This window comes from Taudactylus pleione, unplaced genomic scaffold (genome assembly GCF_031769625.1).
Source record: "Taudactylus pleione unplaced genomic scaffold, aTauple2 ptg000347l, whole genome shotgun sequence".
Taxonomy (NCBI): Eukaryota; Metazoa; Chordata; class Amphibia; order Anura; family Myobatrachidae; genus Taudactylus; species Taudactylus pleione.
In genome coordinates, this window is record NW_028284748.1 from 1366027 (window position 1) to 1393460 (window position 27434).

The following is a 27434-nucleotide window of genomic DNA, read 5'->3' on the forward strand; positions in this document are numbered from 1 at the left end:
TCATAAAACAGGGGGGGGTTTTTTCCACATTTTTTTTTTTGTGCTATAATGTAGAAGCCACTGATTTATACATTCCAAGTTCTGTTGTGGTCCATATACATACTTCGATGCACACATCACATATCAAATTAAATCAGCACAGTCTGCTTGTGCTTCCTAGTTGCATTGCATTGTGACAGACGCATTTTTGTCGAAAAAGACGCCTAACACTAGCAGAGTAACACAGGACCTGCCGGCTCACTCACACCAGGCAAGTCGCGGTGTATGGCGTATTGAGGCTAGATGTAGGAGGACACATATATACACAGGGAAAAGTCTATCTCCTTCAAAGCTGAGTGTGTCGTGAGGTTGCATATTAACTACAGCATCTGGTACTCCAACACTAACCAGGCCTAAGACTGATTAGCTTCCAAGGTTGCTCTACTAACTGAGCTATCAATGCTCTCCATATTGTATCCCAAGACAGCAGCTTGGATCCCTCCCAAGGGGGAACGTCCCGAAAAGAAGCCCATAGGCTCCTATTGGGTAACGCCACCTGAAGGACGATGCATTCCGGTGCTTTGTACATATGGGGAATGCAAGAAAACCCCCGAATATGGCATTTTCGGGGGTTTTACCGCATTTTCCTATTTAGTACATCTCGGCCATAAAGGCTCATCAAATGCTGCGCTGTCATGATTTTGGGACTTGGTTTACTCTTTACCTTAGCAGGCTCTAAAAGAGTAATAAGAATGAACAGAGTTATTAACTATCACAAAGTTAAAATAAACACACATCTAACAAGGGCTTACCCAGAACAAGAGCTCCTTGGCTTTTTGAGGGTGAACAAAAACTCTCCACAGCTACTTCGCGGTCTACAAACAGTGAGTCCTGGAAATGAAATCATGTGCACCTGCACCAAATTTAAAATCCTATGTTTGCTACCCTAAATAGCCACTAGCATCCCAGGTAGCCACCACTGCTTCTATATGCACTGCTGGGGTTGTGTCAGTGTCACCCTGCAGACTCACCAGGTAAAATATATAAATAAATAATACACTCACATACAAACCGTGCAATACTCAGCTGTGAGGCAGGAATAAGACACCAGGGTAAGGAGGAGTCACAATATATACCTTCAGGTATATACTCTCTGAGTCTCTAGTCAGCTGACCAAGAAGTTAGCTCATATGTTACAGATGCCACAGAGTTTGAATAATAATAATATATAACTATACACAATCTCTTATGTTAAAAATCATATCATAATAGCATGCTATGATTAAACACGGCACATATATGATATCACATACCTTGGATACGCCCATTTTCTGAGGACTATCACTAGAATGCTCTCCTCCTTGTTCTCTGCCAAATTCTTTTCTATTCCAGCTGTGAGCTTTTTCTGTGGCAAAGTGTTCAAAAGCTTCTTGGCAAGACATTTGTGTCTTGTCAAACACAATCTTCTTGGTCTCCGGTACAACATAGAGCTTTGGAACAATACGATTATGCTTAAATTCACTTTCTCCAGAGAGTTCCAAAGTAGAATCCGTACTTTTAATATTGGGAAAGTTAAGTAAGTGGTCTTCAGATAGAGCCTGAATCACTGAACACTTATTCTTTTGCTTTTTGCCACATCTTGCATTCTTGGGTTTCAAAACACATGGACAGGATGTTAAGTCACAGTCCAAATTGCCTGTACCAATAAAAAAAATACTTCAAATTTACGATGCAGTTAAGAAAATGTGCAGTTCTTATAAAATATAAACAGTGGTCACATTTCTTTGCATACATGCACTAGACTTCTTTCAGAGACTACTTTCGACAATTAACAGTGAGATAAAACAACACATTTTTAGTCACCAAGTCACACCCAATAGATACCTAATGATATAGGTTATGTCTAATGTGGGGGAAGTGTGAATGTCAAGTTACAAGCCCAAAATAAGTAAGTTTGTATATGTATCTTGATCCAACAATATAAAGTTGATCATCAGAGAATAAACCTGCCCTCTCAGTCTGGGATATATTAACTTTCATGCTGGTACATTTGACATTATTCTAATCACTGCTTCCATTATCAACACTGTTAACAGATCATCTGCCCCAACCTAGCTTTCCCCCACTTCTCCTATCGATAAATTATACAATACTCATTATGTATTTCTTTGCTTTAATGAAAGTGTTCCTCTTATTGCTGGAGATTTTTTTTTATTTGTATATTGTTTGTATATTTTATTTTTCTATCATACATTCAATTCCAAATACATATATTATCAAAATATATATATTATACGTCATCAAAACTTAGAAAGCGGACAACACAAACCTTCACAACAAACTTTATTATTGTTTTCTTCCTCACACTTCTTGCCATCATCCATTCTTCCTTCTGAAATCACATCGGAACCAAACATTTCCCTTAGCAGTTTCTGATCCTGTACCTTCTGCCTGCGCGGCTGGGAACGTTTCCTGTAAGGCCTAGAAGAAATCAAATAGAAAAATGCTTAGGCTCTGACTTGTAAAGTGGCAGAAAATACACTATACAAACTTTAGCCTCCTGAGCATAACTTGTTTTACACCACACAGATGACACAAAAAGGCTAGTTTATATTTTTACATCTTTTGGGAGCAATTTAAAAGCCAGAAAACATCATTCATTTCATAAGGAATATATATGTCCATAACATGTGTGCCCATTACAGCACTATGGGACTAGAACTTACCAACAGGAATTAAGTTTACATGGGAAATGTTTCACATTTGCCCTACCTATGCACATTAGATTGTGCTTTCTCCAGTGGATTAATAATTTTAAATATAAAGACATTATCTTTAAAACAAAAACATCTGGAAATTAAAACATTCTACCATTGAATATTTTTTTGCACCAAGCAAAGGGAAAACTAGCTGCACCACATCAGGGACTAGGGAAACTAAAGTGAGGTCCACAGCAATCTTATATGATTAAGCTACTCACCAGTACGGTAAGATACACAATCCAAACATTAATAAAAACAAGAAGAGTGTTCATCATGATGCACTCTTTAGGTCGAAGAAAATACCAAAAATATTACTGAAAAAAGTATATTAACATTTCAGAAATCTTTATTTCTCTTAAAATAAGGTGTTTGGAAATTAGTAAATTGAGGTGGAATATATTAAAATTCACAATAGATGCATAGAAAAGTGTGTTAAATGTGTGTGACTACCCACTATTAAAATATGCTGTGTTTTAGCTAAAGGAATACAGTTACAACCACATTATTAACATAGTACCACAGAATAACTTAATTTGACACTATAATTATATCAGGAAAGCAATATTATCTCTATAGCAGGAAAAAGACACTCTGCGATACCACTTTATACAATAACTAAATTGGCTCAGCAGACTGCCTTAATTATTTGTATGGCAGCAAATTATAAGAGCCTATCTGAAAATGGTAATAATTATATCTCCCTTTAATTAATATAATTACATTATATTATGCAGAAATACGTTTTTATCAGTGACTAGGCAGTCGCACTATTGGTATACTTTACTACTGGAAAAGGAGAAGGATAAGATACAATACTGAAATAATAAAATTTATAATTAAGATGTATTCTGCAGCTACAGTAAAGTTCAGATATGAATGACTAAACGGTCTTTTAAATAATACATTAAAAATTACAGGAGTGGATTAAGCGTGTAAATAAAAACCTGAACGCATGATATTCCATGAGATAATTAAAGTGAATGAGCAGACGCCATAAAAACAGTTAAACAGAAACACACAAACAGTACAACATAATAAATACAATTATCAGTCCAGTGGCAAAAGGAACTTTTTCATTCACATTTTTTATTTTCTCTTTGCACATCATTTCTATGTATCTATTGTGAATTTGTAATATATATTGCTTAATCTACTAATTTCTGAACACATTACTTTGAGAAACAAAGATCTATGACATTTTTAGATAATTTTTTCAAAAATATTTGCAATTTTGACCTACGACTTTAAAAGTGCACCATGACTAATACTCTTCTTGATTTTGTTTGTACATACATTTGATTAGAGTGAGTGGTGGCACCTCAGTTGACCTTAAGGAAAATACAATACCATTGCTAAGGAATATAAAATTAATTATTTCCTAATACAAGTATATTATCAGGTAACCATGAATTGTTATAGACACTGCGCCTAGGTCGTCTTAAACTTGGTAATGCTGAGCGTCTTTCGTGCAAGTTTTTACTTTCAAATGCGTCTTATTCGCACAGTGATGCGACTAGATAGCTTCTGCTGATTAAAATGATATGCAGCACGCCTATATTCTGTGAGCGAGTACGGGTGTATCTGCATGCGAAACGCTACATTACAGTGTCAGCGGCTGTAACCCTGTAACAGTGTTTCGCATGCAGATACACCCAGTCGGAGACTCCCGCGTTATGTGCGGCGCAACTTGTAGCGTACGGAGGATAGATGTATGTGGACACCTGTATAAATATATGCAGTATTTCATGTGAATACATAATACGCGCTGGTGTGGGATCATAATAGAGCAGCTAAACACAATCAAACTTTGTAGCAGGAAGGGTGAATTAAAATCTAAAATAAATGAGGCCATTATTGTGTATAACATGCTATGCTATCATTTAAATCAGAATAAACTAAGATTATCTATATAAAATGATTTAAAGCTCATCTATCTAAAGGGCTTTAAAAAAAAAAAAAAAGTTTTCCAAAATAGATAGGTATCCAGTGGCAAACGTAGGATCTCTAGAGAGGAATTTCCAAATCCTTGATTTTAAAGCAAGTGTGGCCAGTCCATGAAGAGGGCATAATCAGCACTTAACCAGCTATAATATACATCATACTAAGGTATGAAATAATTCTGACATATACAGGACCAGCATTCACAGCATGCCATTAAAAGCGGAAGTAGTGCCATCCTTTCTGGGCTAAAATGTTTTTATTTCAGATGTGGGCATCATTCCAGATCATTTGAGAAAGTTCATGAATCTGGGGGGGAGGGGGGAAGCAAAAGAACCTTGCACTGTCCTGGATGTACAGCCATGGCCAAAAGTTTTGAGACAGAGCGACACAAGTATTGGTTTTCCCAAAGTCCGCTGCTTCAGTTTTTTAATGATGGCAATTTGCATATACTCCAAAAAGTCATGGAGAGAGATCAGATGAATTGCAAAGTACCTCTTTGCCATGACAATGAACTTAATCCCAAAAACAACATTTCCACTGCATTTCAGCCCTGCCACAAAAGGACCAGCTGACATCATGTCAGTGATTCTTTCATTAACACAGGTGAGTGTTCACGAGGACAAGGCTGGAGATCACTCTGTCATACTGATTAAGTTAGAATATCAGACTGGAAGCTTTAAATGGAGGGCGGAGCTTGAAATCATTGTTCTTCCTCTGTTAACCATGGTTACCTGCAAGTTAACACGTGCAGTCATCATTGCTTTGCACAAAAAAAGGCTTCACATGCAAGGATATTGCTACTAGTAAGTCTGCATCTAAAGCAACCATTTATCGGCTCATCGAGAACTTCAAGGAGAGAGGTTCAATAGTTGTGAAGGTGGCTTCAGGGCACCCAAGAACATCCAGCAAGCGCCAGGAGTGTCTCCTAAAGTTGATTCAGCTGTGGGATCGGGGCATCACCAGTGCAGAGCTTGCTCAGAAATGCCAGCAAGCAGGTGTGAGTTCATCTTTACGCACAGTGAGGCAAAGACTTTTGGAGTATGGCCTGCTGTCAAGAAGGGCAGCAAAGAAGCCACTTCTCTCCAGAAAAAACATCAGGGACAGACTGATATTCTGCAAAAGGTACAGGGATTGGACTGCTGAGGACTGGGGTAAAGTTATTTTCTCTGATGAATCCCCTTTCAGATTGTTTCGGGCATCTGGAAAAACGCTTGTCCGGAGAAAGAAAAAGGTGAACGCTACCATCAGTGCTGTGTCATGCCAACGGTAAAGCATCCTGAGACCATTCATGTGTGGGGTTGCTTCTCAGCCAAGGTAGTTGGGCTCACAATTTTGCCTAAGTACACAGCCATGAAAAAAGAATGGTAACCAAAACATCCTCCAAGAGCAACTTCTCCCAACTATCCGAGAACAGTTTGGTGATGAACAATGCCTTTTCCAGCATGATGGATCCCCTTGCCATAAGGCAAAAGGGATTACTAAGTGGCTAGGAGAACAAAACATCGAAAATTTTGGGTCCATGGCCAGGAAACTCCCCAGACCTCAAACCCATTGAGAACTTGTGGTCAATCCTCAAGAGGCGGGTGGACAAACAAAAACCCACAAATTCTGACAACCTCCAAGCATTGATTAGGCAAGAATGGGCGGCCATCAGTTAGTATGTGGCCCAGAAGTTGATTGACAGCATGCCAGGGCGAATTGCAGAGGTCTTGAAAAAGAAGGGTCAACACTGCAAATATAGACTCTTTGCATAAACTTAATGTAATTGTCAATAAAAGCCTTATGAAATGCTTGTAATTTTACTTCAGTATACCATAGTAACTTCTGACAAAAAGGTCTAAAAACACGGAAGCAGCAAACTTTGTGAAAACCAATACTTGTGTAATTCTCAAAACATTTTTGTCCATGGCTTTACAGATTGGTCTCCTTATGTACTGGATAGTGTAGTATTATACAGTATTAATAACTGACCCATAACAGTGAATGTTTTCTAGATCTCCTAGTTGGTGCACAAGTATATTCATTACTGGCTGACACATTTTAAAAGATCAATAGGTGGTGCTAATTATTTCATTTGTGACACTGAGGGGCTCTTAAAAAACATGCAATTTTAGTATTATATGCTATTTCTATTGTGGTCATCATGGTGTGAACTAGGGAGGGGGGTTTCCAGGCAACTGTAACCCACCCTGCGTTTGCCTATGATATCCATTTAACGACTTGTATAAATAATTAACGTTAATGTCTCCAACAATTCTGCAGTGCTTGTCATTTTCAGAACTGCTGTATTTATAGTTAAGGGCAAATTAACAAAATAAAGTACTATGTAAGGAATTGATAACAGCTGCAAACCTTGCCTAGCCCCACTAAAGAGCATTCTTGTGTTTAGATTTTGCTACTGGCCATTTAATTCCGCTTAGTTTAATTCACTGGCATGATGTTGAACTGTGGAATGTGTTGCTTTCTCATGTGCTGATTGAATGCATCTGCTGTCATGTACAAATAATAATAATTTTAATTCTATAGTGCTCTTTCTCTAATAGGAATCAAGACGCTTAACAGGTACTAAAAAATAGGGGTTTACATTTTCAAAACAGTACGGAAACTATGAACATACTAAGAAGGTTTGGAGTTGCACGAAAAGCAGAAGAGACCATACAGAGGTATGGCAGCAATTTTGGGTCATCAGTTGCAGGATTATTCATCCTACCCACAAAGGATCAATGTTTGGCAGCCATTTTAGGCACACTACATAGGATAGAGCAGGTCTGGCTAACCTGTGGATCTCCAGGTGTTGTGAAACTAAATGCTTTACCAGCTGATCGGTGTGAGGGTATGTAGGAACTTGTAGTTTCACAACACCTGGAGAGCCACAGGTTGGCCGGGCCTGGGATAGAGGTTATGGAGTGTGTATAGGCTGGGTATTGTGCAAAAATATGTACAAGAAGTGGTCATCAGATGCTGTAAAGCCAAAATAACTATCCAACACCACAAATCTGCCCGAGTTGATAAACTTAGATGTATTAAGAAGTTGAACATTATTTATGACTAAATAAATAGTTAAATGGAAAGACATGTTGACAGTGGAGCATATGTGGTGAATTTATTTTTGGTCACAAGTGGATTTTTGAATCCATTCATCTATTTCATGGATCTGACACTATAGGTGAAACTGCTCAGACAATTGATAATTTTCAGTATCCAAACCTACGCTCTTTATTTTATATACAGTATTCTTTTAATTTAATTAAACTTGGTTTAAATACTGGTCTTGTGATATCTGTACCAAACATTGTGGATAAAGCAGGGACTACTGACAAAATAACAGATGTCAGGCAGCTGTTTGTTTAATCAGGCCTGCAATTCTTTGGTTATTCTCATACCTGCAGATTACATCTCTACACATGGAAATGACAATTACTTCCATTTGTACAGGGCTTGAATTCCCCACAGGACATTGTGTTTGTGAGATTTGCCATTGCTTGACACATTACTCCATTTACACTGGGCATTCTTGTGATACATCTCTGCTTTTATTTAGGTGGTGTATATCTATGTTTCTTAACAAATTATGTCTTCATAATTCTCCATTTTGCTTATATGGTTATCTAAAGTTTTGTTAAGTCATAAAACAATTCTCAATATTTATAGATTCTCCTTCTAATTTAACAAAGCAATATAGCTAATGGGACCCATACATCTAGCCGCTATTCCTCGCTCTGCCGACGGTGGGGTTGGAGAATTGGGAGTATTCAATATGTTGAAAAATATCCCCCAATCTCCACCTGAAAGAGGTCGTAAATGGTGAATGGTGGATCATCGATGGCCACCGATACGCGGATCGGCAGAATGGTGAATCGGGTCCTTGGATGTTAGGCACTTTAAGAAAACATCTTCCTTTAGAAGGGTATGGATAGCAACATGCAGGGTGAGATATTTTACAAACTGCCTTAATAAGCATAACATTTCTAATTGGGTTGTTACTTATTGCATAAAAGCACCAAAATTTAATTTTCGCATTCCAGTTACACTTTAAAAAAGAAAAGTAACAAAAAGGAAAAAGGGATACCATCGCACAGACAGATAAGGTGAAACTTGGATGGGCTGGGGGGGGACCCACTGACCCACCAATATATTGTATAACTTTTAAATGTGCACTGGGGAGGGGGTGGGCGGAGATCAGCATGGGTGGGCTGGGGGTGACCTACTGCAATGTTGCACTGGGGGGGCAAGGATGTGAGCACTGTATAGGGGCACTACTGGGAGCATTGAAAAAGGGGCACTACTGGGAGCACTGCAAAGGGGCACTACTGGGAGCACTGCAAAGGGGCACTACTGGGAGCACTGCATAGGGGCACTACTGGGAGCACTGCATAGGGGCACTACTGGGAGCACTGCATAGGGGCACTACTGGGAGCACTGCATAGGGGCACTACTGGGAGCACTGCATAGGGGCACTACTGGGAGCACTGCATAGGGGCACTACTGGGATCACTGCATAGGGGCACTACTGGGAGCACTGCAAAGGGGCACTACTGGGAGCACTGCAAAGGGGCACTACTGGGAGCACTGCATAGGGGCACTACTGGGAGCACTGCATAGGGGCACTACTGGGATCACTGCATAGGGGCACTACTGGGATCACTGCATAGGGGCACTACTGGGATCACTGCATAGGGGCACTACTGGGATCACTGCATAGGGGCACTACTGGGATCACTGCATAGGGGCACTACTGGGATCACTGCATAGGGGCACTACTGGGAGCACTGGATAAGGCCAGTACTTGGGGGTGTCCGTAATTGGGGGTGGGGGGTGGGCTGTATAAGAGGCAATCCTGTGGGCACTATTAGTTTTTATTAATTGTTTATCTTTTTTTTTTATTATTATTTCCAGATGTCCAGTCTAAAAAAACGATCATTTTGGATGGAATTCATTGAAAATGTACCAGGCCAATGAGTGTCTGTGGAAGGTTGCCAGTAAGGACTACGCAAACAGAGACATAAAGAATCAGGCACTGAATAAGTTGGTGATCTAGTCGATGCCTTGAACGTGATGCTGACGTTGGTAAAGGTGAAGATTCAGAGCTTGTGAACAGTGATCTTAAAGCAGCACAATTAGTACAAGGAAGCGCAACGTTCGGGAGCAGGTGCTGATGAGGTCCAGAAGCCCAAGCTGTGGTACTATGACCTGCTCACATTTGTTCTTGAAAAAGAGCCAAAGACACGGTAGTGGTGCTCGCTTGAGCCAAGGGTCAAGGAGGAGGAGCACGACCTAGAAGAGGAGGTGGAGGCTCAGGGTCAGGTAAGCATTAAAAATGCCATTAATTTACTTTGGAGTAGTTGAAGTCAATTGTTTTAAATTAACAAAAATATTAACTACTTGAGCGTCTGACTTTTTACATTTCCCAGGGGTTTCTGATTTTCCATATCTATTTATAGTAAGTACAAATGTTTTATTAAAAAAAAATATATATTTTTTTCCTTTAATTCCAACGTTATCGGCGTGGATCCTGAACCTCCATCCAGCGAGCCCACAGAGGTCGTGGAGATAGAAACTGAGAGGCCGGCTGCGTCAACATCAGCTGCTGATCCTCCAGCAAGAAAGACGCAGACCAGCTTTCAGGACTCCCTGATTTATGCCTCTGGACAGACAAGGACTGACCAATTTATAGGGCACGCGTAGGAGGTTTTAAAGGTTCCCCCGAGTGCAAATCAGGCTTTTGGAATCAATGTCTGCCACAAAATGGATAAGATGACTCCAACTCAGCTTATCCATTTTAAGAAAGTAATACATCACTCTATTATCCTTGCTCATCAAGAGAAAATTGAATGAACAGACGGATGTAGGATCATATATTAGGTCTCAGCCATCCATCGGCCTATGGCAATCTCCCCAACCCACCTTCTACACCGGCGTATCCCCCTCAGCCAATTCTTCCTCCGTCACATCCCCACCCTTATGCTGCATCGTGTAGCCCAGCGCCACCGCCTCCCTATCCTGGCACATCGAGGAGTGCACAAACTGCACTCCAGGCTGACGAAGATTTTTACAATTAGTAATTTTTTTATTCTTTTTTTTTTTTTTTTTTAAATTGGTCAGTCCTTTTGTCTTTGGTTTCTGTTCAAGAATGTTCGTGAGTTTGGTCATAGTGCCATGACTAGGGCGAATGGACTTCATTGGACTTGTTTCCTGAATGTTGTGACATCTATGTACTTTTTTCCCTTTACCTTCTTGACGATAGCATCACTTTCAATGGTGTCGACTGTATTTCACTATGTTTTTCAGTACCTGATTCTTTTTGTTTGCGTAGTCCTTAGGCACTCACTGGTCTGGTACAATTGATGAATACCATCCAGAATTATTTAAAAATTTTTATATAAAAAAAGTTTATTTATCTTAAAAAACAGTGTTGTGTTTTTATTTACCTTTTTTAATATTTGTAAATGTTTATTTTAAAATGTATGGGGTAGGGCTACTGAGGTTGTTGATCATAGCCAATTGATAAACTTTTGGCTGTCTGTATCACATCCCTTTAAAAAAAAAAAAAACATAAAGGATGCACCTTCTTTAATGAATATTCACTCCATTCATTAAATATTTCCACTCCCTGGTCTCTTCAGCAACAATCCTTGGTCTTTAAAAATATCGTTCACAAAGTGTTTGATGTTTGTGAAAGATTTTTTGCATGAAAGACTTTTTGTTGGCAGGAAAAGTCTTTGGTCTTTCACAAAAATTTTTTTCTAATGGATAGGCACCTTTAGTATCCAATCAATATGAGGTATAGTCTACTAAAAGGCTAGTGTTAAGGGGCCTATCCATTACCCAACTTTGTGAACAATCCGACCAAAACCAGGATGTTTTGGTCGCATTGTTCACAAAGTCAGGTAAAGGATAGCCGGCAAGGACCAGCGATGCGCGTGCACGCTGGGTCCTTGCCATCCCCGACTGTCTACTGAACATGCCAGTCAACCTGACGACACTCGTTCCTTCACTGAATGATGTTCAATGAACGCCGTTCAGTGCGGGTACCGGACCTCGGCGACCTGAAGGCTGGACGTTCAGACTTTCATGTCGCGTAAAGGATACCCCCCATTAGACTTTCTCAAGAGTTATGAAGCATTTATAAATCAGTGAGTATCACAAAGAAACCCAGGTAATGCGGCAGTGACCTAAATGGAAGGTATCAGAATAGTAGGGAACAGGACCAATACTCTCAGTTCTACCACACCTCACTTGGTCAATAAACCATCGATGAGGAGTGGGACATGTACGCAGAATTGTTATACCCTTTGAAATACAAGAGTGAGTGATACGTTACTCATGCATTGCAGCACGGGACACCAAGTTTGTATCAATATGTTCCCTTGATTATGTGTTCATCAGCCCAGTTGAGATTTATGCTTTTGATATATCAGTGTGACACCACTTGCAAATGATTTTCTTTTGTGGGTGTGAAGATATTTGAGTTAATGTGCTGTTTAATGCCTATATAGTATCTCCCTGTGGCAATTGAATTTCTCCATGGGAATATACCTTTTTTTTTTCACCTCATTGTATTAATTGTTGTTCTATGAAACCCATGCATCAGACGTAATAATTCTAAGTCTTTTTTTACACCCTATATTCTATGATTATTTACAATAACACTGTGAGGTCCTCACATGTGAAACTACTTACAACAATAGGTATACTATGTGTAAACAGACACTCCGTCACCAGGATTTTTGTGACCGAGAATCTGTCTGACTTAATTGAGTTTCAACATATTATAGGTACCGCGTGGTACTTTTATTTCAAGATACATCAGGTTTATCAAATTCCACGCCTTGATATTATATTGCCATAATATGAATGTGACATTCTAGACTCATGAAGCAGTATATATATTTGTCTGTGAGTTATTAGACTTAGGAACAATTTGCATCATTGTATAATTTTTAGTCTAGTACTACTCTATTTTTTCTGAATGACTAGTTACAATCTCAGGCTAGTACTCCTCTCATTGGGTGTCTGATGCTTTATAGTATGACAACTGAAAGCAGAGAGGAACGCCTGAGTAACGTATCACTTACTCTTGTATTTCAAAGGGTATAACCATTCTTCGTACATGTCTCACTCCTCATCGATGGTTTATTGACCAAGTAAGGTGTGGTAGAACTGAGAGTATTGGTCCTGTTCCCTACTATTCGGATACCTTCTCTTACGGTCACTACCGCATTACCTGGGTTTCTTTGTGATACTCACACTCATTTATAAAGGCTTCACAACTCTTGAGAATTTCTAACACTAGCCTTTTACTAGACTCTCTCTCATATTGAGTGGATACTTACTCAGGTGCTATATCCCCTCATTGGTTGTCCTATACGGTAGTAAGACATCCAGGAGGAGTGATGAAATTCTGAGCACAGTCCCACTCACTCACTTTTGCATGCAGTCAAACTCTCTCATTTCTCATAGATGGCCATCAGGCCAGGTGAGATATGGTAGAGTTGTCAGCAGCAACTTGGCTTCCCTGATTTCTTCATTTGACTTGATTTAACTGTATGAAATGTTATACTGCAAACACTAACTTGGTTTACAGCATATACATGAGAATATTTGAAGTTTATGATATGAAGCCTATGTCGGTTAATATTTCGCCATATATTTACTGATATTGTCCTACAATTCAACATACTCTGAGTTGCAAGAGGTAAATGAATATATATACCTCTATCTAGACATATCAGTAATTTTATTTTGCGTTTATCATTTCGTGTGTTGTGTCTTATCCACATAGATATATTTTTTGATATTACAAATCAAAACAAAACAAGATATAAATGCACTCAAAGGAACCCCTATGTGTGTGTGAAATTAAATATACTGATAATAAATCTCAAACTTGAGGTACCATATATACTCGAGTATAAGCCGAGTTTTTCAGCACAAAAAATGTGCTGAAAAAGTACCCCCTCGGCTTATACTCGAGTCAAGTGTAGCGCTGACCGGACGGAGTTCGGTCAGCGCTACACACTGCCAAACACACAGCCGCCTGAGCCGGCAGCTGCGTGTTTGGTGTAATCAGCAGCCGCTGAGAGTCTGTCAGACTCTCAGCGGCTGCTGCTGCTCCCACTGCGGCAGCCATCTTCCGGCTCCCGCAGTGGGTGATAGGAGACACGTCGTCATGACGACGTCTCTCCCACGCAAAGCGGCCGGAGGAGCGGACAGCGGCGGGACCAGGAACGGGAGTTTAAGGTAAGTGTTTATTTTTTTTTTATTCTTTTCACGTCTCTCTCTACTAGGGGGGGGGAGGACTACAGGGGGCACTACCAGGGGGCGATGACTACAGGGGCACTACCGGGGGGCGATTACTACAGGGGGCACTAAAAGGGGGGATTACCACTGGGGGAACTACAAGGGGGGGATTACTACAGGGGGCACTACCAGGGGGGGATTACTACAGGGGGGGATTACTACAGGGGGCAATAAAAGGGGGGATTACTACAGGGGGCACTAAAAGGGGGGATTACCACTGGGGGAACTACCAGGGGAGGATTACTACAGGGGTCACTACCAGTGGGGGATTACTACAGGGGGTACTAAAAAGGGGGATTACTACTGGGGGTACTACCAGGGGGGGATTACTACTGGAGGCACTGAAAGGGGGGATTACCACTGGGGGCACTACCAGGAGGGATTACTACTGGGGGCACAACCAGGGGGAATTACTACTGGGGGCACTACCAGCTGCTGCCATTTCCCACACTAGGCTTATACTCGAGTCAGTAAGTTTTCCCAGTTTTTTGGGGTAAAAGTAGGTACCTCGGCTTATATTCGGGTCGACTTATACTCGAGTATATACGGTATTTATTTCTGAAAATCAATTTAACCCTCACCCACATCATATTTTTTGATATGCCTTTTACACTTATATTCATATCTGTTGTCACTAGATAATTATTTTATTTGATGGAAGTATATTGAAAGTTATGTTTTAAATTAATTTACATTTTTAGAGTGCTCATGTCACAGAGTTTTTTTATCCTCTTCACTTTAAAGAAGAAGCCAGCAAGATAAATTTTATTCAAAAACTCCTCCCACCATACTGATTGTACACACCTTCTGGCTGAGGTAATGGTTGTCAGTATAAGCTGAAAGTACACAGGTGCGATTATTTATTAGCACAATGGATTGGAAAAGTTTATCTTATCCACTTCAGCAGTGTCAATGTGGCCCATGTACTTTCCAATCTTGTTTATATCCCCAGTTGCACAGCAATAATGTCATATGCAAAAACAAAAACAGAACAATTCTTATTGTCAGTGCTTATTCCACTGCAAAACTTTTTTTAATAGAGTGAAATGAAAGTATGAGGAATGAGTTCATATACTGATAAAACATTCACTGTATTCAGTCTATTAGACACACCGTTTTGTAGTGGGGATAAGGCCTGACAAAAACTGTTGTTCTGAGAGGTTTTTTTTTTGTTTTTTGTTTTTTTTTTAGGTAGTAAAGGTACCGCTCTAAGGGCGGAAATCAATTAAGCGCAATGCTGAATAGCCACGGGAGAGAGCTCCCGGAGCTATTCAATTCATTGCTCTGTTAAGTCGGAGAATGCCGTTCTCGTGACTTAACCTAGGTATTTAGTTGCGAGAACCAGCATTCTCCGAGTAAAGTGCCGGCCGCACGGCTGTTAGCGACGCGCTAAGCCGGCAAACAGCCGTGCGGCCGGCACTTCTCCTCGCATCCCCAGGGGTGTGCGAGAAGAAATCCTTTAGCCCGCCCAAACAGTGTTGAATTGAATAGCGAGCTCCCTTCCGGGGCTATTCATCATCGCTGTGAATTGAATTCCACCCTAAATGCTTCTTAGAGGCAGTCAAGGGTCAGAGGTTATGCTCTATTGAGGGATGATAAAAAAAAAATGTGTTGAGGGATACCTGCGGGCTATTTTCCCAAGGGGTTTTCTCCCCAACCAAGACTCTAATTCAGGACTGCTAAGCTCAGTTGGTTTCAAATGGTCCAGAACAGTTATATCCTTTCCTTGCTTCCAAACTTCATAGCGATCAGGTTGAAGAAATTTTACAAAGACATCCATAGAGATCTTTACCATGTCTTTCCGACACGTACACTAAGAACAGAAAAATTGGTAGAAGGATTAGTGTAAGCGCCACAAAGATTCAGAATTTTAATCAAGAACGGTGGTTAAATGAAAATACCCAACCTGTGTGGCCATTTTCCCATAATCAATCCAGCGCAAAGTTGCAAAATTGGTGGATTCTGCACAGTTGAATCCATGGTTAAATCCTGCATGGTATCCATAAGGAAATGTTATCATAAACTCGCCTGCCTCCTGTGTGATCTATTTATGGAAAAAGAAAGGATACACACTAATCGTAAATGTTTCTGGAAAGAGAAAAAGCAATTTCCTCTACTAACCTTATCACTGAACTTACCCGATCAAATGGGATCCCATACTTTTTTAGAATGGATGGAGAGATCAGAGTCATTTTATGCCTAAGAAAAGCATCACAGCCTTGAGAACTACCTGGAAAAAAACCTGTGGGAAGGAAACTATCATGAATAGGGCATACATAGACTGAGATATATTTTGATGTTTAAAAATGTACAGACATGTCATAGTTTTCAACAATTATGACATTCTTTTCAGTGGTAAGGTCACTACATCTTTACTTTGAAACCTCTGTAAGCAACTCACTAAACTGGCTCTTTACCTAAAGTATAAAGAACTAGGGGTACATTCACAAATTGTCACTAACAAACTGATATTTAGCGATTTTGCCACTGGGACATTGGGGGACAATTCTAAATACACTACAAAGAAAGATCTTGAGCAGCGCTTCTCATACATGGCCCTCAACACACACTAACAGTCCAGGTTTTAATACTTGCATGTTTGAGCACAGATGGTTAAATACAAATAACAGATACTAATTAAATCACCTTTGCTCAAGCATGGATATCCTTAGAACATGGTCTTATGTATTTTAAGTACAAAATTTGAGAAGCACTGATCTAAAAGATAGAAATACCTCTCCTTAACATTATTGTTGGCCATTAGTGGGAAGTATGAAAAACTAATCTAAAAACATATGACAACTTTTAATTGAACTTCTTTCACTTTTTACTCTGGACATTGACTATTATACAATTAACATATACACTACAGCAGCTACCAACTATTACAGCTAGAACTTATCTGTGCAGTTGGTTATTTGCTTCTTTTTTTTTTTTACTGTTTTCTGAACTGAGGTCAGCAGTTAAAATCCTGACAATGTGTGGGGATAGTACATTCTCCATGTGTTTGTGTGGGTTTCAATATATTTCTATCAATGACAAACAGGTACTCAAAAGGTATTGAGTAACCAGGTGATTGTATTCCTAGGCGAATCTACAGGGTGGTGCGGGTGTGCACCGGACCACCCATTAGAATCGCGGTAGCTGCTTTTTAAAAAAAAATAAAAAAAATCTATAACTGTAACTACGTGCTCAGAGGCAGCGCTGCCTCCAGACGTTCGACTGCTCAGTGCCGTCAGCAGTGATGGGATGTCACATTGCACCCGCCTAGACAATGAAGAGGAGCTGAGGACAATACATCAATGGCAACTGCAAGAGGATGCCCACAGACAGCTACCTTGCAGGATGGAATAGGGTGCTGCTGGAGGTGACAAACGTGGAGCCAGGACCAAGAGGTGGCCCCGGCATATGATTCTTCAAGCCTCCAAAATCTAGATATCATAGGTGGTCTGACCAGCTCTTACTAGCTACAGTATTATATGGTCATTTTATTTTAATATCTCCTATGCATCAGCCCCTAAGTGGCAAACTAACAATTACTATTTAAGAACTTTAGCAAAACACACACACACACACACACACAATACAGTAGATATGGAAACATGTCAGACTGATACGGAGATTCCTGATGGCTGAGTTTCTAGGTCATATTTATTGTTCTAACAATCTATTATCATTTTCAAGATTTACACCATCATGTCAACAATTGCTTATATGTTGTTGGTTAAAACGCATTAGTTATGTTTGCAAAACACTTATGAATTAAATATGAGAATATAAATGAGATTACGAGTTTGTGCATCATTTTGTGCCAGGTCATTCACATCTAGCTCCCTCTTTATTTACCAGGCAGAAAAGGGATAACTGGTTGTTTTGTAGAAGAAAAAAAAGTTGCTGTCTTATCAAACTCTCTTACATACGATTTACAGTACATGCCATGCAAACAGTATGCGTTCAGCATCCCGGCGGTCGGGATGTCGACGCTTACATTACCGGTGCCAGAATACAGACGCCCTGGGAAGCCGAAGATAAGTAACAGGGTTGAGGGGAGGATTAGGCACTAAGGGGGGAGGGATAGGATTAGGGTGTGGGGAGGGGGAAGTTGGGTTCAGCCACTAGGGGGGGGTTAGGGACCAAAGAGGGAGGGCTAGGGTTAGGGTAGGGAGAGGGGGAGGGTTAGCATACCGACCACAAGTGTTGGTATGTTAACCCTTTCGGGATCCTGGCATCAGGATTCTGACCGCCAGGATCCCGACTGTCAGTATTTCATACTGATTCCCCTGCAAACAGCTGTAGAACTTCAACTAGCTCCTACCCTAGAAACATATTTGGCCTCTCTGGCCCCTTGACATGTGCATTGCCATATTAACATGAAAATTAATTTAAAATATTGTATGAAATTACAGTATATTGTCCATTTATCAGTTTGAAAAAAAACATGCCTCCCAACTGCATAGTGTTGAAAATCTAGTCAGAACTGGTAATGCCTCACTGAGACCATATATAAATCATCCACTCCCCATTTGGTTGGCATCTATTCTGGAATGGGTCCCTCAATCACTAAACCCCTTTTAGAATGTATTCTGGCCATTACAACCACCCTTAACCTTTACTCTCATAGAGGGCCTGATTCACAGCTGGACACAGTGAATCAGAAAGCATGACCTAAATATAGAAATGAATCTACAAAACTTTACTGTTTAACTAATGGTGATGAGACAGAGTGGCAAATAGTCAAGGTAATACTGTACATGACGTTCTGGTGAGAAGTTGAAAACGGACCGCCAATGTCTAGTTTCGTCTATGATAGTATAAAGGTGCCTACACACATACCGACTTTTCATCCAATTTGGCCAAATTCGACGAATCGTGACTACAGATCATGTAAAAAATGGCCAAATCGTGAGTTTCTACTCTTGATCACGATGCCGATGCGCGTCCCCGCTCGTCGTACCTCGCATCTTCAGATCTGCTGTGCTGTAGGGCAGATTAGCCAATCTGGGATACAATGCACTGGCTGCAAGATAGATCTCAAGTCAGATTGAACATTTTTAACTCCAAATCGTGACCACGACTGCCTGGGGAGAGTTCAGGGGAAATCGTGTTCATTGGCTGATTGGGAGCAAGTCGGTATGTGTGTGGGCACCTTACATTGTTTGGATTTCAGATTACACCTAGGACTTTTACAGGCTAAACAATTGTAGATCTTTCTGGATCTGTACACAATATACCTGAAGGTTTCAAGAAAACTCTTGGAATCACAAGTTAATCAACCATGTTTTTCACAATGCATTAAGAGCTCTCCTTGAAAGATTGTTATAAAATAATTTCAATTAGATTTACGATAAGTAGATTGGTTCTTATTTTATGTTAGCAGATTGGGTTACTTCCTCTTACCATTGTAACCTCATTTTAAGCAATTATCTAGTGGTTCCACTTAAATATATTTCATTATGAAATATTCCCCTTCCAGGATTATTCAGGAGGATGACAGAATGACGGTAGCACTGGTGATCTCTGCCACTTGGACACCAGCTCCCTTGTACTTGGCAGGGAGCTCCACCAATCATCGCACATAACGGTACCCTGAACAGCAGGTACACCAGCGCTTTAATAATGGGTCTCCTCAGGTGGCAGTTCCCCTCTTTACTAAGGGCTCTGGACTCCTCTCACTGCTCACAGGTCCGTTTCGGAACGTAGGGCTGAAGATAATTTTAGACTTGCAGAGAGCAGTGCAGGGAACCCTTCCCCGCGGAGTCCCGCCCACAGCCCCCTAACAACCGATCGTGAAGATCCTTAGCCTAGAACCTACCTGGGAAAATGACTTGCAGAGTTTATCGCAATCAGACAAACAAACAGACAGACGTTCTCAGACAGATATAGATTACAAGAAGTCTAAAGAGACTAGAACTCTAAATAAAAATTCAATAATATTGGTATACTGATTCAAATGTACAACTAAAATAAAGAATGGTAGATATGGCTGTAAAATGTAGTCCAAAAATGCTAAAGAAAAAAAAAAAGCATAATAAACCCCTACAAATTGTCTGGTAAATGCAAGAAAACAATTAGGTGTTTCAGGTTCAGAATACGGTGAAATGACCCATCCAGGATCTCAGCAGGAAGAGATTTCAGTAAAACCCCAATCTTTTCAGCCTTTTCGAGACTGGAATAAATACTCCAATCAAAATATGGGACAGAATAGCTACCTCTAGAGCACAAAACTTTGATTTATTTGTCTCCAGGAAGACTAGTGGTGAAACACCATCTAGGCTGGAGCTCCAGCAGATCTAGAAAGTATCCCAAATGTATGATTCCTATCACCCAGGCCTTTGCAGTAAATTCTAATTACTATTTATCGGGTGTGGTATAAAACATAGACCGTTAAAAGATCGACAATGTCTAGATAGACATCAGAAGTTAGACAGGCAATAGATCAAAAAGGAAAAAGGTTGACAGGGTCAGAAGGGTTCACACACTAAAAGTCGACATGGAAGAAAGTCGACAGTGTCAAAATTTTGACACACAAATGGTCAACATTTTTTTTTCTAACCCTAATCTTCACCCTAACCTTCCCCCCTGGTGCCTAACCCTAACCGTCGGAGTAGGTGCCAAACCCTAACCCTCCCTCCTGGTGCCTAACCCTAACCTGCGGGAAAACCCTAAAAAAATTACCCATCTCAGTGAGCGTCCTCATAGTGAACGCTGACCCTTCGCCTCACCCCATACTGAGCACAAGGCAATTTGAAGTGACATCTGGAGCAGGTAAAAACTTTTGCACCGGTCCAGGCCTGGCTCTGAATGCACTCTCCTTTCCAGACATAGAAATAAATGAAGGAAGAAAAGGAGAGGACAGTTGCAGTTATACTACCCAGAAGAAAGAGAAGCTGCATAAGATACAGGCCAGACAAAAACAAACAAAACACCCAGAACCCCAATACATTTGCCCACTACTTCACTGCAGATGAGAGGGCAGACTGGCAGGAATTTGAACTGCTGCATCTGACTACTCAAAATATTGTTGTTGGTTGCTGTGTCTGTTCTGGTGGGCTTGCTAACTTGGAAACCCCAACATAAAAGAGGTGATGAAGCAATACCCCCCCTTTCTCTGGATCTGGGTATTGAGGTATGGCTGCCCCCTTAGCCGTCCTGTAATGACTGGTGGACTGCTACAATAGGAAGACCCCGTAACTTAAACCAGACAGCCTGCTCTCCCTCATCCTTTGAAGTACCCTATGTCAGGGACAAAAGATTTCTGATCTGTTTCCTTACACCACTTACTTTGCTGCAATGCCTCATGATGTCACAGGAAGTATAAGATCCAAGTTACTACCTGTGGTGGCAGTGACCATGTCACCCAAAGAGGTGGGAGTGGGCTGCAAGCCAAGACCGAGATATGTTGAGACAGACAAGTGAAAATAATAACAGAAAATAGTAAAATAGAGTAAAAGTAAGAATACAGCCTTTAAAGAAACGCCCAGCATTGGGAACTGTAAGGACTGAGACAAGCAGCCAATGGGGAGTGTTGAATTGCAGAAGCTTTAGCTTTCGGAGGCAAATTTAAAATGCCCAAGATTCGATCATCGCACACTATAAGCCAGTGTTCCAGTGTCTACCATGAATGAAAGATAAAATTGTATGAACATCGGAAATATTTAGCTCTGTTTTTTATTTGTTTGTTTTTTAACTGTTAACAGAATATAAAAGTATGCTGCTGTATACTTTGCAGCTGAGAACACAATTTATTTCCGGATTTGTTGATTAAAGTTAATTAATATAGATATGGCACCATGCAGTAACCAAATTCTGAATGATCATATCAATCAAAAGGTCTTATGTATGACATGTAGATAAAGGTAAGACAATACAGTTAACGGTTCTTAAACGAATATATTGGGCCAAATGTAATAGGGTGAGTGTTTAGAATATGTGAGAGTTTAGCAGTAAACTCTCACGCTTTTTAAACTTGGCCAATGTAATAGAGTCCGAGAACAGGCAAACTCGCATGTTTTTAGACTAAAAAAACTCACGATTTAAACGGTCATCCAGATGTTTTCCCATCTGAAGAAAAAACTCGATCAAAGTGAGAGTTTACAGCTAAACTCTCACCCTATTACATTTGGCCCATTGTCTCTAAGGTTAGTCACACTTACCAAATACCATCTCAAGTATAAATAAAAATAAAAGATGATTAAGAGGCAAGGCTGCCTGTAAACGTAATTACAGTAGCTGCAAAAATACAGACTTAAGACAAATTGTAGATTTGTCCGATTATAATAGCAGTAATTTATGGAAATATTTCAAAGTTTACGAAATATTCAAAGAAATGCTCAAACTCACCTTTTGCCAGACGTTCTAGTCTCTTTCCATGTTCAGGAGGAATTGCATACCTGCATAATATCAAAACATTTAGATTTAGTGATAAGTAGTGTAATGATAAAAGGCAATAAAAAACAAACAAAAAAAAAACATAGGCCACGAGGATGCCTCTGGACAATCAAAACATTGTATGATTCATATGACAGCAGAAGAGAAAGGAAATAATTTGCTAGTAGAAGTATAGACAGATCTCTAGGTAAACAAAATATATAACCAAGACCCTTTATGTTGCAAAGCCTCTAAAACCCTAGTATAGTTGTAAACCGTTCCAGGAAGCAATTCCTGGTGGGGAGTCAGAAGTTCCTATAAAGGGGACATTCTCTTTAAAGCAAGAACTTTATAAACTTGCTCAGTAGCCTGTTCAATGTCTGTCTAGTTTGCAGCAAAGCCGAACTTTACTTTCTGCACAGACTATACTATGCTAGAGGATCTCTATAAAGAAGCTTGTAGATTAAATAAATACCCCTGGTTGAAATATATTCATATGTTGTTTCTGCACTGAAAACTGAAGACAATGGGGGAGATGTACTAGGAATCGGTTGAAAAATAAGGCTTCCTTTAGCTTTGCCAGTAATATCATATATAAAATGAATTGGTCTGTTTGTTTGTCTGTCCAGTTATGCATTCGGACACAAGGATAAAGTGGTAAGCGCTCTCAGGGTTATATTTAGGTGGAGTAATGTTGTGTGTGTGTGTGTGTGTGTATATCTATCTATCTGTCACGGCGGCACTCGGGTAAATAAATATCAGCAAACTCGCAGGTTAAACACCAATGTTTCGGAGCACTTTATTACATGGTTTTCAAGGTCAAACACATACAAAAATTACATATTACTTACTTTATACACATACCCCACCTCGTGCAACCAATCAGCCGGGCATCCGGAGATGCACGCCGACGACATCATCCCCTCCCCGCCCCAGCAACGGAGGAAGGAGAGAGGCACCCGCAGCGTCCCCACCCCCGGAGTCATGGCAACCGTACAAAACAAACAATAAAATACTGGGAGTAAACACCACATGGCTGTACAATAGCATAAAGATCTAATATAAATGAATACTACATAAATATTGGCAGCATATATCTAATAATATACTATATCCTAATCGTGCTCAGAACGTCATATGAGCCATTTTTGATTCACCCCCCCCCTTCACCGCACTTCAGTCCTACCAGCTACCCAATCACTGTATCCAAAATTCAGGACCAGGAAGAGAGAGTGAAAGGTCCTTCACGGTGCCCTCGCTGTTTTGTTCCAACAGCTTACGATTACCTAAACAGGACCCACAAGGTTAGAGAAAAGGAGCATCTATTCAGTGGCACTACTGGAGTGAGGACTGGCACAGAGAGGCGAACTGCACTTGCACAAGGACACAGCCGGGGAGAACAAAGCACGGTCTGATGGTAAACTGCATCATACAGAACAAAAACTTTATAAGTGGACTGCAGAAGCACTTTAGGTAGAGGATCCCCTAAAAGGAGCCAGGAAGCTCACAACAGGTATTCTACCAATGTGCTAGCACCCATTTATTAATGGACTTAAAAACTTTCTACTTAATACAGCTTATTTAGATCACACAGTTTATCAACATTTTATGGAATTATAAAATCGGCATTTGTTTTTATATACATTTGGGTACAACTTTGATACATAGTTTTATCCATGCTTTGATATCAAGTAGCGTTACCGCTAGGCTGTTTTAGAGGAGCGCCGCACCCTGCCCTATTTCAAAGTGCAAAAAGCACCCTGCCCTCCAGCACGGCGCCCAGCTGAACAGCCTGCGGGTGCCGCCCCCACCCGAGGGTCACAGTGTCTGGCGGGTGATAAAAGCTGCACCAACAGCAGCGCTTGGGGGTAGCCCACTGTGTCCGTAAGTGCCGGGCAAGAGTGACGAAGAGACACGCCCTTTTCCTTGGCCATGCCCCCCTTTACAGCGCACGCAGATGTGCTCTTTCTCTAGGTCCGGCGCGAGATCATACACATATATACTATACTAGCTGATAAATCCGGTTTCACCTGGGTAGACCTTAGATATTTACCATTTCCATCTCCTTTATCCCATTTTAATTTAATTTATATGCTTAGTTTATTTTAACCTTTTTTAAAAAAAAAAAAAAAAAATTAATGAATTGAAGGTGGGTTATACGATGTGTGTAACCCCTTTTTTCTCTCTACTTAAGAACTGCTATGTAAACCACATTGGTAGTTCTCTCTTCAGGTGTTAGGATCACCAGGCTGCTGGGTGAGCTCACTTTGGAGCAGGCCATGTAGAACTGGCCATATTAGAAGCAGTCCTCCCTCAACGCAATCCCTGCCACCTTCAGAGACTGCCCCTGTGATTTGTTGATGGTCATTGTAAAGCAGACCTTGAGGGGGAACTGCATCCTCTTGAACTCAAAAGGTATGAGAGGTATGATGTTGTGAACACCCACTCCCTCCATACACAGTCGGTGAAGACTGTGGCTTTGATTCAATTCCTGTGGAGGGACTTTACTTGCAGCCTGGTGCCATTGCAGAGTTTTGACAGGTTGAGGTTCCGCAGCAACATCACTTGAACCCCCACTTTGAGGAAAAGCTAGTGGGCTGGGAGGCCAGGTGGGTTGAGGAACTCTACGAGGTAGTGAACCGCGTCATCCATTGCACTACAGAGTCCACAGGCCTGTATTCTATTTCTGCCCTTTCAAACGACTCAAGTAGATTATCATGACAGTAGCAGTTTCGTTCTTGGGGGTCAGAACAGCACGCTCGCATAGCCAGCCCAGGGACCTTTTTTTGAATATCAGCTGTGAGGTCTGCTAAGGTCTTCAGTACTGTGCCTAGGCCTGCAGGACCTTGGACTCGGGATACTTTTTGAGTAGGAGTCCTGAGAAATGCCCAGCAGAGACATTGCCCCTCAAGTGGACCCTCATGTTCTTCCTGAGAGTAAGTTTCCAGATGAGAGGCCACAAATACGATGCCTTGACGCACACCTTAACATAGTCAACGAGTTCCCCTCAGTACTACTGGCAGAGTCTGCCGGAAGTCTCCAGCCAGCAGCACAGTGACTATGCCAACCATCACTCCATCGTTACCCCTGATGTCTTTGAAGGTTCTGCTCAGTGTCTCAAACCCCCCTTGCATGCCATGGTACTCTCGTCCCAGACAATGAGCTTATAGTCCTGCAGCACTTGGGCCATGTTGCTTTGTCACCCAATCACCTCGGTTGAGAGGAAACATTTTACCCCTTTTCAACCCCTTAGAAGTCGAAAAATCTCTGCTTAGTGGGTGCTTAGGTCATGGAAATATACTCCCCAAATTTCATGTTTCTAGGTCCAGGGATTTGGTCTGGGCGTTGATAAGTCAGCAAGTCAGGACGTTTGTTTTTATAATTTTAAGATAAATAGTGCACCGGGGATATCTTCTAATATAATGCAAAAAACATAAAACCATCTTCCAATTGTGTTGTAAACTTTAAAGAGGAATCATTCTGTAGCAGTAGTGTGGCGGCACCCGGTAAATGAAAGTAAAGTGATTGTTAATGCAACTACTTTACTTTTACTCATCACAGGGTTTGGCTCCTAATGGATCCCCTGTCCCTGCATGTATTTCATGATACATGTCAGTGGTTGATAGGATTCTTATTGCCAGGAAACGCAGCATTTAGAAATTATAATTATTGGGTCATAGCCTCGATGATTAATAAATGGGCCTCTTATTACTTTATTAACATTTGTAGCATAATTCATAATGATTCGTAATGTAATATATTTTGCATCCAAGCACTCAGCATAATAGCATATTTCAAGTACACTGAAATAACTTAATTACTGTGAAGGCATGTTCCCAAGTCAGACTTACAGCTATATAACAGACTTACAGCTTACAGCTATTACTTTTGGCCCCTTAAAAAGTGGGAGGCACATATTGAAACTGTTGTAATTCCTACACAGTTCACCCGATTTGGATGTAATTACCCTCAAATAAAATCTGAAAGTCTGCAGTCAAAGCACATCTTGTTTGTTTCATTTCAAAACCATTGTGGTGGTGAACAGAGGCCAAAATCTGAAAATTCTGTCAATGTCCCAATATTTCTGGACCTGACTGTGTATATATAATATGTACACACACACACACACACATACATACATACATACACACACACATACATACACACACACGCAATATATAAATATACAGTGTGTGTGTCTATGTAGCTAAAGCTTTTCAATCCCAGGATGCTCTGGTCCTTCTCCCTATACCTCGCTCCCACAGCCTAAGGGCACTACAGCTTTGTTAACAAGCCCAAGGCAGGAGCAGGATAGGAGAGAAGGAAGACTGGTACACTGAGGAATCACACTCTCACACACAGGAGGTAAAAAAGTTACCAGGAGAAGAAACCCATAGAAGCTAGAAGAGTCAGGGCGGGTGCCCTGTGGACTTCGAAGAAACAATTAACAAAAGGTAAGTTTTACCATAACTCTCCTTTTCTTCTTCTTCAGGGTCCATAGGGCTCCACAGAGAGACATTGGGGATGTCCCAAAGCAGTTGTTTAAGGGCAGTTACGCTCCTGAGCTGATAGAACCATACGCCTGAAGGTAGCATCCTGAGAGGCAAATGTATCAAAGGCATAAAACCTAAGAAAGGTGTGGACAGAAGACCAGGTGGCCGCCTTGAATAGCTGTTCAGCTGAGGCGTCACGCCGGGCTGCCCTGAAGGGTCCCACAGAGAGAGTAGAATGAGCAGATACTGAAGCCGGCACAGGAAGGCCAGTCTACGTGCAAGCCTGTGAGATAGTCATGCGACTCCATCTGGCTAAAGAGTGTTTGTTAGCTGACCATCCCTTCTTGTGAAATCCATATAGGACAAAGAGGGATCAGATTTCCTGATGGAAGTAGTGCGGTCCACGTAGATCTTCAGAGCACGGACCACATCCAACGAGGCTTCACCTGCTTCGTTAATGTACGTAGCGGAATCCGAAGGTTACCCACTAACACAACCTGTTCGCTGGTACCCTCTGAAGCAAATGACGCTTCCAAAGCGTCCGTCCATCTTTCCATAGCCTGTGCCACCCAGCAGAAAGCCATAGCTGGTC

The 27434-nt window shown here is 40.9% G+C and overlaps 1 protein-coding gene across 1 annotated transcript in view; it reads right to left on the reverse strand.

Moving 5' to 3' along the window:
* The window catches only part of LOC148508745 (lysine-specific demethylase 4B-like), a 187639-nt gene that overhangs the window by 99282 nt on the left and 60923 nt on the right, over nt 1-27434 (reverse strand). Inside the window, exons 7-12 of the mRNA XM_088444080.1 lie at nt 22323-22372; nt 16121-16224; nt 15889-16026; nt 15605-15795; nt 2309-2460; nt 1293-1675 (exon numbers count right to left, since the gene is read on the reverse strand). Of these exons, the coding sequence (XP_088300206.1) occupies nt 1293-1675; nt 2309-2460; nt 15605-15795; nt 15889-16026; nt 16121-16224; nt 22323-22372 (1018 nt within the window). The remainder of the gene's footprint in view (nt 1-1292; nt 1676-2308; nt 2461-15604; nt 15796-15888; nt 16027-16120; nt 16225-22322; nt 22373-27434) is intronic.